The sequence below is a fragment of the Gymnoscopelus braueri genome, assembly GCF_963280865.1.
Source record: "Gymnoscopelus braueri genome assembly, chromosome: 11".
NCBI classification, from domain to species: Eukaryota; Metazoa; Chordata; class Actinopteri; order Myctophiformes; family Myctophidae; genus Gymnoscopelus; species Gymnoscopelus braueri.
Genome location: NC_137613.1, coordinates 37016911 through 37032461, shown reverse-complemented (window position 1 = coordinate 37032461; position 15551 = coordinate 37016911). Strand labels below are relative to the sequence as shown.

Below are 15551 nucleotides of genomic sequence, written 5' to 3'. Positions count from 1 at the left end.
TTAACATTTTCTTCTGCTCATTTTTGTTTCACCTCTTTCAATTTCACTATCCTGTATGTCTCCATATCCTGTATCCTCTATAGCAATGATTGATATTGGAAAAAATATAGCTATTTAACACTTATTTTAACAAAACAATATCACACCACCTTAAATGCAACATTATAGAATTAAAGGCCCAAAGTTCTTAAGGGGTATGAAGTGGTGAAGGGGTAGAAAATACTTATTGATGAAAGAATCTAACAAAATGACAAGTGTTTCAAGCATATTTAAAAAAGCTGAGGGATGTTGAGATTCGTAATGATATTTATGTCCATTGAACGGTAAATTCCAAAAATAACACTTGGCCCTTGAGGATAAAGCTTATAAAACAAATGAAGACCATCCGTATATCTTGTCATTCATAAAGAAAAACTATTTACTATTCAACAAAACAAAGTGCATTAATACTTCAATTAAAATACATTACAATGCAGAAAGGTTTTTGAAGGAAAACACATGCAAAGGTAGTGAAGTCAATTTGAAGGAACATTGGACAACAATGATATGGCTTATCTGCAAAATTAACTGGCCTCTTTCATTAACGTCAATAGGACATTAACATTCATGGGGTATACTGAATGATAATTTCACTTAATAGTTCACCCATTGATACTCATGGGGGCGTGTCCAGTACAAAACACATTGCAAGGCTCTGTATGGAATTTTTAAAGGTGGTGCACTTGGCTTCCTTTATAGCACTAAAGTAAAAAAGGATTTCACATAAAAGTGCACACCATAAGGTCCAGAAAAGAACATGTCCGCATTGGCCACCTACAAAGCTGTTTGCAGCTTTAAAGACTCACTGGAACACGGAATCATGGCTTTCATATAGTTCAGCTGGTTTAAGTAATTGAAATGCAAGGTTATAAAACAGTACTTATGGCAATACTAATAACAAATAACCTTCAACATGCTGTGGTTAATAATATGTGGACATTTGTGTAATTTTCTCTCTATTTAATTTCAAATAGACAACACCAATAAATACTTGACTGATCAAAGTATACACTGTTTTATACATTTCAAAGGAGTAAAGTGATTTTGAAAGTGGTGGGTAAGGTCTATGAAATGGTTCTGATTTACAGTACAACTCATGAACCATTGTACACATATTCGGTTAACCCCCACTCACAATGATTTGAGATCATGTGCGATACACACTTCTGATGCTCAAAATAGAAAGGCACATACCATTTGCATATCTCTGAGCGCTCTCAACATTCATGACCAGGCATGAATGTTGTTGCTGCCAATAGCCAAGTGGCAGCATTAATATACTCTAGGATATTCATTCTAAAACGGGAGCATTGACTTGACTTACTCAAAACCATGACCTTAGTTTCACAGAGTTTGTAAACTCTTCAGGCAACTTCTGTTCAGGATTCACAAGGTAAGTGGATTAGGTACAATACTGAAGAATCTCTTCATCAGAGGCATTAAAAAAATAAAATGATATGTAACCTGAGAGAGCCCAATGGAGTTGACTAAGGTTTGGCTGTCAGACTAACTGCTGTACACGTAGCTTTACAGTTCAATTTAATTTACCACTGTGGTGTTTGCACAGTACCTTCATTTGCCATCAACCATAGAGTACCAAAGTCTGAAGTCAAAACTACGCCCCCGGGGTCATGAAGACAGTTCAACCTGGCACGCCTACTGTATATTAGGCATGTCATAGGTGAAAATCTTAATAAAGTCAACAGTGTTTTTGAAAGGAGACATTATTTATGACCCATGTGGTGTGGTTTAGATGTCAGGACTTCGGTACTCTATTTCCAAGAGAGTACCGAATTTTGCCCCCGATTTGGAAATGGACGTAATTTAGCTTGCCTCTCAAAACAAATCACTAGCTTCTTTGACTGCTTGAAAGTGCATTCATGTTAAACGATGCCTAAAATAAATAGCAGCAAGTGTTTGTGATTGGTGAATGAGACAAGTTAAAACCCTCAGAGTTACTCTGACACTTCCTAGCTTGTAGTATTCACTGATTAATATTAATTATATTTGAATTGCTTTCAAATATGGTCAGATTCTGCTAGAGTAGGTGAAACTTCTTGGAGGCTGGTCTGAAATCGTTTTATTTTCATCAAAACGATTGAAGTCCTTCTGTTTTGGTGTGGCCATCCGATGTGAGATGAGTCTCATTTGGGCAATTTCACTGGGCAATTTCACCTCTGAGGAATTCTAACTTTGTGTTGTAGACAGAGTCCAAATGGCATGTGCATACTGTAAATCCACGTGTGAAGGCACTTCGTAGTGTCAGTTCAAAGTTTACCTGTTTCTCCTGTCACAGAGAAACCACTCTTATTCCTCATCGTCCGCCTTGACCTCATTTTGTTCCCATTGTTTCAATTTTCGGAGCTCGCTCTGTCAGTCCATCCTGCCCAGCTGCTTTGGCTCCCTACTGGGCATGCACCAATCATCCGCCTCTATGCTCGACTGGTAATGCCTTAATGCAGACTTGTTGAAAACAGGAAGTCTCTCTACTGAATCTGAAGACAGGGCCTGAGAACAGATCATAGAGCAGAGAAGCTTTAATATTACAGGTCTGTAGGGTATTAACAGTGACATGGAAAGTCTCAGGAAAGCCACATTGACACATTTTATTTTTTATTAGTTTTTAATGTTATTCAAACTTATTTATTTTCACTTGCCTTAATTTATGTTCTAACTCCCCCGTGTATACGTTCATTTAAAGTATTTTATAACCACTTTGTCACTTATTGTTTGAATGGTGCTTTCTTTACTACCTCTACAAGCAACCTGAACTGTGCTAGGCTAGTCCACAGCCTTTCACACTTGGGCTTTCCTGCACGGTTCCATGAACCACTTAAACCCTATACTTGACTGGGTCCCCCAGGGGTCTATACTTGGTCCCCTCATTTTTTCCCTCTACACCAAATCTCTTAGCCAAAAATAGCTGAACTTTTGGTCGGAGAATGTTTGCGTATGTTCGCCTATCATGACATGCCCAGTATAGGGATGCTACTGTCCACGTGGGTCAGCCTGACAGCAAATAGTATAGCATTGCTGTACTTCATAGTGTAAAGGGGTGAATGGAAGGACAAACATCTCTCTGTTTCTCTAGAAAAGATCACATGGAAAGTCACCACTCAAAGTCAAGACACTCATCCGCTGTGCTATTTATGTTGTGTAATAGAATTACACCACATGTGCCACCATTTAGTCAATACAGTGGGTACGGTCAGTATACACACATACACGTGAACCTCTACAGTCTTTTTGCCTTGCTGATAATGCCAAGCAGCTGAGCCTACTTATTTAAGTCCTGCATTTGGAGCTACATTCTATGTGAGGTGCTGTATAAATAAAAGTTGAGTCAAAAAGTTAATTTTTAGTAGTAGTAGCAGTAGTAAACAGCAAAGTTTCTCAAAGCCAGTCTGCTGTGTTTTTCTCACCTTCAGGTATATGACAGCTGAGGTACCATGGCCCTCCATGGAATAGAGCTGCAGGTCTCCCTGGAAGTACTTAGCATACAGACGGGAGATGGGAAGACCGTATCCAAAACCAGCCTGAAGGACAGAGGGAGGGAGGTATGGATATTAAAGGTGGAGGCTTTGCAGCATCACAGATCAAAGACACAATTCCTGAAACATAAAAAAACCCCTAACAAAACAAAAAAACATGAGCTTACATTCAAACTCACTGTATATTAACTTAGTTTGGTCAACAGTTTTAACGGCCTTTCATTGTCTCACTGGCTTAAAGTTTAATCCCAAGAAATGCATCACAGCTAAAGTCCACAGCTTTGTAATTCAACTCATTTACAAACATGTTCACTTATGTCAAGCTCGGTTTAGCAAAGGGAGAATTGGATCATGGTTAATGTTTTACGATAAATACTTTGCAGTTTCGCAGTGTTGCAGAAAGAAACAAAGGAAACAGAGTCAGATGACAAGACACAATGTCAAATATACATGAGGTATCCTATTAAAGGGATAGTTCTGTATTGTTTTGAGTCTTTCTGACCATTTCTAAATAGGCACTATGGTTATTAAGAAAGGTCCACTGCTTGTTAGGATGTTATAGCAATGCTAATGGAAACAAATGGAATCAGCTAGCCAGTAAACTAAATACACAGCCGTGCAGTCAGGGCTCACCAGTGGGGCGTTGCGGGAGTTGTCCCCCAGGACCGGACTGGGGGCTGTGGAGTACATGTAGCTGAACAGACGTTCAATCTTCCTCAGAGGAACTCCACCTCCTCTGTCGGACATCTACACACACAACCACAACACGTCATGTTCTCTCTTATCCTTATGGCAACAGGCTCATGGTCAATATAGGTTCTGTCTTCATTATTTGGCACATTCAGATCTATTTATATTGCTTTCGTTTTTTTTTTAAAGAAAATAAAGCACACTATATACCAGTGGATTCCAGGGAACGCATTTTCAGTTGCATTGTGTCACTACTGTTGCTGATTAGAGAGTAACAGTTGTGTACATGTTACAGTAAGAACAAGTCATTAGCCTGGCATAAATCTTTATGACAGGTGCGCTGGTGGAGTTGACGTAAGCCTGAAGGTCATTGACCAAAATGTTGCCTATTAAACTGTTACTTTATTGAGAGTGTGTGGGTGACTGGGTGTCCTTGAGACCAATCATTTGACATTTCAGATGAATCTTATTACTGCCATGTTGCTGCCTTCCGTTCGGCCTGTTTATAGCGAATACAAACTTCCAATCACCTATTTACTTGGTACAAAGTAGACAACGTATGTGTAGACTTATTTGATAGAGGAACGTGTATTTCTGTGTTGTTATACAATGAGCACACGGGTGTTTCTCTTGCTAAAGAAGTCCCCTGAACTACAATACACACTATAGGCATTACAAAGTCAAGTGTCCTTATAATGTACCTTGATAGTGAGGTCCTCAGAACCCAGTGAAACTCGTAATTTGATTGGTGGCATGGTGAGGCTGGTCTCGTGGGTCTCTACTGTGGCTCTCATTGCATTCTGAAGGAGAACACACACAGTACATTAACACTGATGTACAGTATGGCGCGGGCCACCACCCACCTGCATTGTCAACAACAGCAAATCAATCACTGCAGACCTGGGGAGTGGTTCTTGGGTACAGAGTACTAACCTAGATATTAAGTGGGCTAAGGTTGACATTAAACCTGTTTTATATCAAACAGTATCACATTGTGAAATTCAATGACATATTATAAATAAAAAATGTCCTTAACCCATTTAGACCTGGAAAGCCTTTAAGTTGTTATACCCTTCAATCCGGTAAAGCATCTGTGTCATTTTAGATGAATTTATCTATTTAAAAAAAAAAGGTTTTTCAGAAAACCTTTTTTTTTTGCGTTTTTAAATTCAGCCGCAGGTCTAAACGGGTTAAACAAAATGAGTAATTTAGAGCAGAATAAATGGAAAGGCAAGAACAAATCTTCTGTAAACTGACATGTGAGTTTTTACATTATCTAACAGTTAGTAGTTTGGGCGTGGAAGACATTCACTGTACCTTGAAGAGCTCAAACAGCATGTGGTAGAGGTGGGAGGGCACATACACCAGATGGATGGGCTGCTCGGGATGTTTGGCTGTGAAAAGCATGATAATTGTAATGACAACGACAAAACAAAATGCTACACTCTCTTAAGTGTGTCACACAACTAGTGCTGAGCGGTGTGTCTTTAAAGGTAGATTTATTAGATTAACAGACCAATAACAGTCAGTCAGACAGTGTTTATTGTCATGCTTTTTTCCCTAAATGTACAATGTCATGTTACAGTATACGCTGTACTGTATGCTACCATGGTGGTATGCAGGTCTTTATTTACTGTAAATGGACTATTGAATAACACAGGTAAAAGGTCAAGCAATGGAAAGGTAGGGAAGAAATAATTTTGGTTAATTATTTTCCACAATGAAGTTCAAATGGACATAAGAACACACCAAAAAATACGTAATAACAATAATTGTGATATATAGCTCAGCACTAGCCATGTCCATGACAAATTCACAACCAAGACAAACTTGTTGTCAACAAGTTTGGATGCAACTTTTATGAAAAACTTCTAACCCAGTTTACAGCTGAAGTGATGACACTGAGATAGTCAGTGTGTTCAGAATGCTTTATTTCACAGTAATTATCTGCCAACTACTAACACCCAACAGCTAATTTCTGGGACATGTTGTGAAATCATATACTGAGAAATGGAGTACGCCTCCTTAAAGGAGCCCTTCACCCATTTTCAACTTTTTCTTCATATACAGTAATTGGTCTTATAAGATGGCAGCCCTATTTTTGGCAAATTTTCACAAATCAAAAATGTAATTTTTTTTCTTTTTTTGTTCTTCCATGTATCACAATGACTGAAAATAGCTCCTATTTTTGCTATTTGATATACGACAAAGTATATAGTGTAGTCTGTAGTGCTTATAGCCAAATGTGGGTGCTTAAACTTCTAATTGCAAAGTGTAAATAAACCTGCACATTATTAAGAATGTGATGTAATCGGGGTTTTGTGGAAACCACATATTGTAACAATAACCCTGTCATACTTTGAAGAATGGGCTTTATTCTTCTTACAGTACCACCGGCAATCTCTTTAATGCCTTATAATGCAGCTGACTGTTTTAACATTCTCCAATACTATGTGGATTATCATGATGAAATAAACCAGGTCCGCCTGCACTGCACTGAGTTCCCTGTAGGTATGAGCTATGTGGATCAAAGCCTCTGGAATGGATAAAACTGAGGCTGGGTTCTGACGGGTCCAGCTGATAGTAATCAGACAGAACCTCTACTAAACTAACAGCAGAAGGCACTGGTCAAACCAGACTCTTGCACATATTGTGCTATATAAATATGAACTATATACTTAAAATAACACCCTATTATCAGCTTGATAAACCATACAAATATCTAACCACCTGCCAGACTTAAAATGTTCACTTCTGTGGCTCTAGCCCCCAAAAAGGACGAGAATAGAAGTAAGTTAGTAGCTCCGTAACATACCGTTGAACTGCGTGATCTCTATTTCAGGAGAAGCCAGGTAATACTGTTCACAGAGCATCTTGGAGGTCTCATAGGCATCTGTAGAGAAATTGTGGCTGTTATTAGGGTTTGCACACAGGAATCTATCCATTGTCTGTTACATTGTGAGGTAAAGAATGAAGGAAAAAAAGAATCCATGTCATTGCTGTTGACAAACTCGTTATATGACACGATCTAAGATTTGCCTATGGGATTTCCAATACAAAAAATAACTCTGTGACCCAGGGGGATTGCGGCCTCTCTCAGTGATGTCAGACTTCGGTGCTCTATAGCAGTCTGACATAAGACATTAGAGGTATAGGCAACAAAACATAGATGACTCTCAAAATATTTACTAGGCTTTCATTTACAGCCATTTAAACATTTCATTGGCTGTTAAACAGAGCAATCTCATCACGACATCTTTTCACTCCTCCATGGGACACTGTGAGTCTACAAATGAAACTGTCAGACTATCACAAATCAGTAAGAAAAACAACAAGATAACTATCCCAACCAGTGTGACTATGAGTTGTTTCACTACGAATTGACTACAAAAGGACCCCAATTGAAACAAGCCATTGTGCTTTCTTGGGCTTTTTAATCCTATTTAGTTGACCTTGTATTTGAACTGTACTTTCATGTGCTTTTTTCCTCTAAATAAAGTATTCAATCAATCAATCAATCAATCAATCAATCAATCAATGAAAATGACTGCAGCTCCTTCTACAGAGAAAGCAGTGTTGTATTATTACCTCTTACTACCTCCACCACGTCACAGTTGGGGTCGATGCTCCCGATGTGTTTGGGATGGGCAGGGTTGGCGCTGCCGTCAAAGATTAAGGCTAAAGGTTACAGAATGACAAACACACACAGGAGGACGGTGTGATTATATGGTCGTTGTTAATATTGGCGATATTTACAGTTTCCTTTCTGCTTTTCTAACATAACACATCATAATTTCTATAAAAATCACAGAGACACTGGTGGTACAGTATACTGACTGTGTTGGTTCATGAGCATGCGCGTTGAGATGCGGCTCATGTAGAAGCGGTCCAAGAAGTACTGGACGTTCTGGTTTGTGACGGGGTCCACGCCGTACATCTCCTTGTACTCCACCACCCCCTGGGCCATGGTGGGCACCACGTTGTTGTGGCGGTTGCGGACGTTACACAGACTTTCCGTGAAGCTGGAGGCGGTGAGACAAAAGTAAAGTTCAAGGTTCAGATTATGTCAGGGCAGCTGGCAAGGGCTATTCAGTCTGGACGATATGATCCGAATATGATACTGGGACATTTATGGACCAATAAATCCACGCAGGTCGATCTTTGACTTTGATATGCCTTGATTTGATGTTGTCAACACAATAGTTTACCTGCATGTTATATATGTCTTTATATGGTAGAAGAGCTGTGTATTTTTTTTTACAGATTATCTATTGGACTTAATTTAGACTGAAAAGTATCGAGAAACAGGAAAGTGAGGGCAGAGAGGAGGAAAGACATGCAACACAGGTCTCAGTTGGAATCGATCTGGGGACGTTGCAATCACAGTGGTCAGCTACTAGCACACCCCTATAACTATGTGTATTTAACATATAGCTTAAAAGGATCCCTGGCTAATAAGCCAAATATGCCTTAATACATTATAATTGCCCTCTATAACTGAAATGTAAAATTAAAAACACCTTAATTATTGTATTTATTTTATAAATAGTGATTTTACTCAAGAGGGACAATGCCCGTAACAAGTTGATGATGTCATTTGTCCATGTGTGGTCCAGCCGTATGGAATGTATGGAATGCATGTGCTCATAAAAATGTATTTAAAATATTGTTTTGATGCTCATATTAACATTAGGAAGTATTAAGTAGTTTTTTATTAAGACATGCTTTAAACTTATTTTCTCTTAACTCTTTCAGTGCCAAGAGTATTTTCATAAAGTACTCCCCCAGTGCCAGCAATTTGCGTTTTTTTTATTTTTATTATTTTGTAATTTTTCATTCAAATAAATGATCTGATTGGGGTTTTAAACCCATAATACAGTTCTACCAGTAGAGAGCAACAAATCGACACATTGATGACCTCGCTGGCTCACTCGCCCCCTCCCAAACAGGCTCACGTCATATCCGGTCATAACCGGATGTTGACATTTTCGACAATCGTTGATCGGGCTAAATTACGATGCGATACACGACTACGATGACTGATCGTCACCCAGACCAAAGAGAGTAGACGTGGACCTCTCCGTTCGCTTTTTATACCGTGTGAAAAACCGTGACTTTCCCTATTCTGGCCGAAAATCACCGGAGAAAAACAACGTGACCCGGAAATGAAATTTTTTTTTTTTACATCCGGCTCCGGGTGAGTCTGAAGGAGTCAGGAAGCGAAAGTGATCATGAAAAATAAACAGAATAGCGCGACCACAGTCAAAAGTAAAAACTCGGGATTTCTCGTGCTGGCACTGAGGGTACTCGGGAAAAACTCGGGATATCTCGGGGCGTGGCACTGAGAGAGTTAATATAAAAATGAATAAAAACATTATTTTAAAGGTTTCAATATAGAACTTCCCACTTTGTTTATTATTGCCCAGCACTAAGCATGAATGAGCTGCACACAAGCATGGCCAATATACTGTAGCAATCCTTTAACCTACATGTAGGAAAACACATACATAAATGCACGTAGCAGATAAACATACTATGTGTGTTGTTGATGTACCAACATACATAATACTGTGCTCAGCGTCACAAATTAACCAGCAACACGCCCGTACTGTACAGTACAGAATGTATGACTTACTTGGAGAGGACTCTTTTATCATCTGGGTCTTGCTCGAGAAATTCCACAAGCTCTAGCAGACTCATTGAATACCTAGTGGGATATAAAAAAAAGCATGAAAATACATTTCAGGATTGTAGATAAATCAAAATATGGCAAATTTCTAAACTATACGTACGTACAAATAATAAATACAATAATAAGAACAGAGATGGACAAAAGACTTGAAGTGATAACAATAATAAACAATATACTATAACGAATGTGCTACAAGGTTAAATTAATTTATATTTGCTTATTTACTGTACTTTACTCTGTATGCCATATGGCCAGAATAAGGGTCAAAGGTAATTCAGCAACGCAATAAGCCAATCAAAGGGGCTTATTTACATGCAGCAACACAGTAGTTCAACCAAAGGACGCACCAGTGACCCTTCTCTATAGATTCTCTCTTGAGAACATTTGTGAGAACACAATGCACATTAGTCTAATTAGCTACACTAAACTCCAACAACCAATCAATGCTAATACAATAAGATTCAATGCTTGCTCATGTGGCAGCTTGTTTATCACAGCTGCTTGACGGACTTTAGATGTAGGCCAACGATGGAGGAAGTCACAGTGAGTCCCAGGCAGGCAGGCATGCGTTCTGTTCTGTTTCTCTAGCACTGTAGGGGAAACTGGGTGAAAGGTGACAGGCGGCGTGGCTGGCTGCTTGTGCCTCCAACGTGCTGTCCCTGAAACGACCTTCAACACTGACTCGGTATTAGAGTCACACCCATCGTAAACACGGAGCGCGCTCTTGAAATACTGTACGAGTGCTGATTTAAGAGACTTTACTCATCAGGAAATGTCACACCATGATACCATGATCTCTCTCTCTCTCTCTGTCTCTCGCTCTTGTGCCCTACTTCTGTGCCAACAAAACAAGTTATGTAATGGAAGGAAAGAAGATAAAGTCTGAGTCAAAGAGGTAGATTGCCAAATATAGACACTAAAAAGCTGGAACTGAATTCTAATTGTGGGGTGGGGGTCTAAGACAATGAGACAAACATAATTACTTCTACATGTGCAAATGTTAAAAAGGCACTTTTTCTCTGATGTCATTTTCAGTATCTATGAATAACACTAACTTTAAATAGTACACATAACTGTGGTTAGTTGGATTACAGTAAAGAGGGCCAATAAGAAACAAATGCATGATAAAGGCAGTGACACATCCAAGTAAACAGATTAAACACCATTGATTTTTGCATTGCATAGCATAGAGGTGGTTAGAGCCACGAGATTGGGAGGAGACACAGTAATGGTTCTGGGTTTGGCTTAAACTGATGTTGTTGTGACTGTAAAAGTATGCAGGCATAACATCAGTACTGTATGCATGTTCTGAGTACCCCACAAGTAACTAGGCTGAGTCAAGCGAGCAAGCAACTTGATTGCCGTTATTGATATTGACTTGGATAGAACAGAGTAAAGCTGTCATGCCTCCTAATACACACATCTGATGTTTGACACACACAACCGTTTATTGCCTCTCACCTTTCAAACAGCCACACCTTTCACACAGGTTCATGATACTGGGAGAGTGCAAAAAGATAGCTGATATAGGCTACCTATTGTTTGTAACAAAAGCAACAGCGTTGACTAGTTCAGACCAGTTTAACGCCAGTATCTTTATGTTATTGACATCTGCTGCTATCAGCATGTTTTCTAACAACTAACTTTCAAAACAATAATATATAGCCTACACTGCACTGAAATGGATGCACATGAGAGTGAATGCAAGTACATGATCTTTTTAATAAAGGTTTCTTATAAAAGGTCAAGCTTGAAGATGGCATAACAACAGGAAACAGAGGGTGTGGGCTGCAAACTCAGCTTGGCTTATCTAATTCAAACAACCACCGTAAGGCCTGTTTCCTATTTGAGGGGAACGTATCAGATAGCAAAAACAAAAGCACAGCGACCTGCAGGTGAGGTGAGGTGAGGTGAGGGAGTTAAGCTGATGCATCATTTGAACATAACAGTAAGATCTGCTGTATTCATGCAAACCCAACACCAACAGAGTTCATTACAGTGAGGCAGAGATGTGCTCCATACTGAACATCTGAGAGTAACGCTGAATTCACACCAGCAGCGGCGAGCAAATGTCTGCAGTCTCAGTCTGGAATCCCGCTAAATGGCCATGTCTCAGGTATGAGTGACACACTCGTAAATAAGTGAGTTGTGGTCCAACTAGAACTCTGCTGCTCTGAGCGGATCATTCCAGCACAGTTGTGCCAGGCAGGAGAACTCACAGACAGGGAGGAGTAGTGCAGACTCTTGATGCCCGTCTCTGGCAGCTTGTTTGTAATCAGTCTATACATCTTAGGTAAGATATAGGCCATACAGTTAGTCAATCTCAATTAATTTAACATCTACAACTGCTAGTTTATACCTTTGTTATCAATATTCGGTAAGTCCACACGGTAGTCATTTTCTGTACATCTCAAGTGGTGGTGAGTGTGTATGCCTAGTCCAGGCCTACAACAGAGCACAACACAAACTTGAACTTTTCTCAACTTTGCCACTCTTGGCTCAGCATCCTGCCACGGTGGGTGAAGTGTCATTCGCTCCTCTCCATCGCCAAGGCATTGAACCTTGCTACTTTCTTAGAAAACGGAAGCAAAATACACTGCTGGTATGAATTCAGCGTAACTATGGGGTGTCCATATCCTGAGGTCTGGGTTGAGAGGGGGTGTAATGCCTAATTTGTAGTCTGTAATAACAAGTAAGCTTATGGTAAGGAATGTGGCCTTTCAATGAGGAAGGATAATGCTGGACAATACAGCTTTCCACATCTACTGATAGGCTTAATTCAACTTTCCACACACAAATGCACGCACACACACACACACACACACACACACACACACACACACACACACACACACACACACACACACACACGTGTGTGTGCATGCGCACGTACAAACGCACACATGCACACACATACTTACATACATACATATATATATATAGATGACCCCTACCAGCTGGTCAGGAGCTGTAGGGAGGGAGTGCCAAGCAGTTTGTCTGGGAGGAAGTCAATTTCTTTCATGATGTTGGCCAGTCTGACAGGAAGCTCCTGTCGTAAGAACACGAAGGAGGTCTTCTCACAAGCGTTGGCCGAGCCTGTGGTCACCAGGGAGTGTTAAAAATGGGAAAAAACATTGACTCAACTTTGACCCCGTTACCTAGTGGAAAAGCCCCCTTCTTTCCAAGACAGCTGATGGACTCTGCGATGGGGCGGGACCTCCCACATGTTGTGACAATACAATAAGGCATGAATCTGAACTGTTTTTCTGAACTTTTCTTTGCTGAGACAGCATGGCCATGGACATGAACTGTAGTTACTGTAGAACACGAACAACCTTAATAGGTAGCTAATAACTACATAATGTACACTGCTCAAAATAATTAAGGGAACACTTTGATCCCTTAATTCTTTTGAGCAGTTTTTGTTAGCAGTATGTACACAGTTCATGAAAACTCAAAATAATTAAGGGATCAAGTGTTCCCTACATTTCTTTGAGAAGTATAGTAGCAGTGTGTTCATGGTGTTTGTACAGGTATTCAGCACTGTTTGCATGTTTTTTTATATAATTTAATTTGCCAGTGCTAACAACTGAATTTAATAATACATTATATTTGAATGTAATAAGTTAAGACAGAGAGACAATGGGAAACAATAAACTGAACAAAACAAAAGAAACAAGTGATAGATTGGCCTATGGCTTAACAGGTGGGTTTTGAGGTACGATTTGAAGGTCAGAAATTCAGAATGGTTTCAGAGAATAATACACATATTGCTCTGGTCTAGTGTTTTTTATGGGCCAAGCTGTGACAATAAAGAATGAGAAATTGGGCCATAACTCCAGGATCAGTTATTATGTAATAATTCCTATTGTGAACCATGCTGACTGCACCAATGTAAAATTTGACCAGTGCACACAGAAAAATTACTCAATAATGATATATAATAATGACAGCTGTTGCAAAATCATGTCAAGCCTCCTTGCTATGTTATGTATGTATTAACCTTGGATCAAGGTTCATCATAGAAGTATTTTATCGATTTTGATATTTGCATATCTATATGCAAATATCAAAATCAATGTTTATGTATGAATATATATATACACTTACCAAAGTCTATGAACTGCTTCATGGACAGTGGGGAGGGGGAGAACTTGGCAAACCTCTCCACTTGCTTTGGTATTCCAGCCATCGCGCCGTTCTTCAATAAAAACTGAGCGAACTTCATGTTTCCTGCGGTTCTGGATCACAGATGATCCACACCAATAGCAATACTGTTTGTGTGTGTTTTTATGAAGCGGGGACAGGCCGTCCCTAACGGTCCGTTTCTTCTTGTCTGCACAGTCCAGTCCTGTACCGTAACGTAACGTGGACCTCCAATACCTTTGGATACCAGCGGTTAGATTCTGTCAGCCATCAACAGAGAGTCTTTTGTGCAATAATACACATGATTAAGAAGAGATGGTTGTCAATCCACTCCATTCGCCTACAGTAGCTGATCCCTCCCGGGCATCTTAACGGACTTCTTCACAGTGCATAATACACAACCACCGCTGAGTGCTGCGCTGTTGTTGACTTGATCGCCACGATTAAGATTGGCGTTGAATTCGACCAATGGGCATCGCGACACAGGGCCTTTAGGGGCGGGACCGAGGTTGTTTTCGAAATGTTGCTGCTGTGCCCATAATCAAAACAATGTAGATGGAATGGATCATGTGTCTAAGTTCCTACACAACCCAGAATCACAAACAATTGCTTATTTAATTTATATAGTTAGTTAACTGGTGTAAATACGCCCCACATCAACTAATGTCCCGTTTAGAAAGAAATTATAGACGTTTTGGGGGAGATATGGTAACATTTCCTTTAATTTGTCCTCTAATTTTTTTCAAACGGTACAGTATAGGCTACACTTTTTCAACTGGCCAGAAGATGGCAGCATTGCAGCCACCGTGAGACACTGAGACCGCGAAAGGAGGGGGGTGACTTCCTCCTCCTCCCGTCCAGGGTTGCCATGTCAGCTTATTATAAGCGACTTTGGGCTTCTTTTTCTCTAAAGTTTGGAAATATTGGTAGTTGCGGTTTTTTGTGCTTGTTTCTAAAGTGTACTTGTTTATTTAGTCTCGCTTCCACCTTTTTTATTATTATTATTTAAACCATTGGTTCTCAAATATTTTCATGAAAATGTTTTGTGCCAGTAGGGAGCATTTGTGTTGCTTGAATCAAGTTTCAAAACATATTACAAATATTCCACATTTTATTGCAAAAGGTTTTGAAAACAGCAGATCTACAAGCTCACAACGCGTCGCGTTGTGAGCTTGTAGTTTGGCTATTTTCAAATAGCTGATGCTGGTTTAAAGTACTCGAGTCATGTGGTTGCTTGTTTTCCTAGACCTGGACTCGTTGCTTATTTCTCTCGCAGAATCTGGCAACACTGCTCATCATCATCCTCCTTGCTTCTCCCAGGGATACAGCGTGCAACAATACACCTGTTTTCTGTCTCATTTTGGGTCATTATCAGACGCTGAGATGCTCTGTTTCAGAAGGTGTCATTGGTAGCTTCATAGCAAAGGTGCAAAGTGCCTTTTTCCACAGACACACCCAGAGTCGACGTAATTTGCCCGTATTGTTTAGGATGT

At 39.8% G+C, this 15551-nt stretch overlaps 1 protein-coding gene across 1 annotated transcript; it reads right to left on the bottom strand.

The window, feature by feature from the left end:
• Positions 1-288: 288 nt before the first annotated feature.
• On the bottom strand, positions 289-14445 carry pdk4 (pyruvate dehydrogenase kinase, isozyme 4). Its single transcript, XM_080441323.1, has 11 exons — positions 14023-14445; positions 12867-13008; positions 9856-9927; positions 8058-8242; positions 7809-7898; positions 7036-7113; positions 5538-5614; positions 4922-5020; positions 4164-4277; positions 3462-3575; positions 289-2547 (listed from the first exon to the last, which is right to left on the bottom strand). Exons 1-11 carry the CDS (start codon positions 14138-14140, stop codon positions 2413-2415), a joined length of 1224 nt encoding a protein of 407 aa, XP_080297449.1. The 5' UTR covers positions 14141-14445; the 3' UTR covers positions 289-2412.
• Between the last annotated feature and the right edge of the window lie 1106 nt (positions 14446-15551).

Bases quoted from the DNA above. Each gene is read 5' to 3' on its own strand.
- pdk4 (XM_080441323.1), bottom strand. From the start codon at position 14,140: ATGAAGTTCGCTCAGTTTTTATTGAAGAACGGCGCGATGGCTGGAATA. The intron at 7,899-8,057 runs GTCAGTATACTG...TGTAACCTTTAG, and splicing joins CATGCTCATGAACCAACACA to CCTTAATCTTTGACGGCAGC. The intron at 5,021-5,537 runs GTACAGTGAATG...GTTCTCCTTCAG, and splicing joins TGCTGTTTGAGCTCTTCAAG to AATGCAATGAGAGCCACAGT.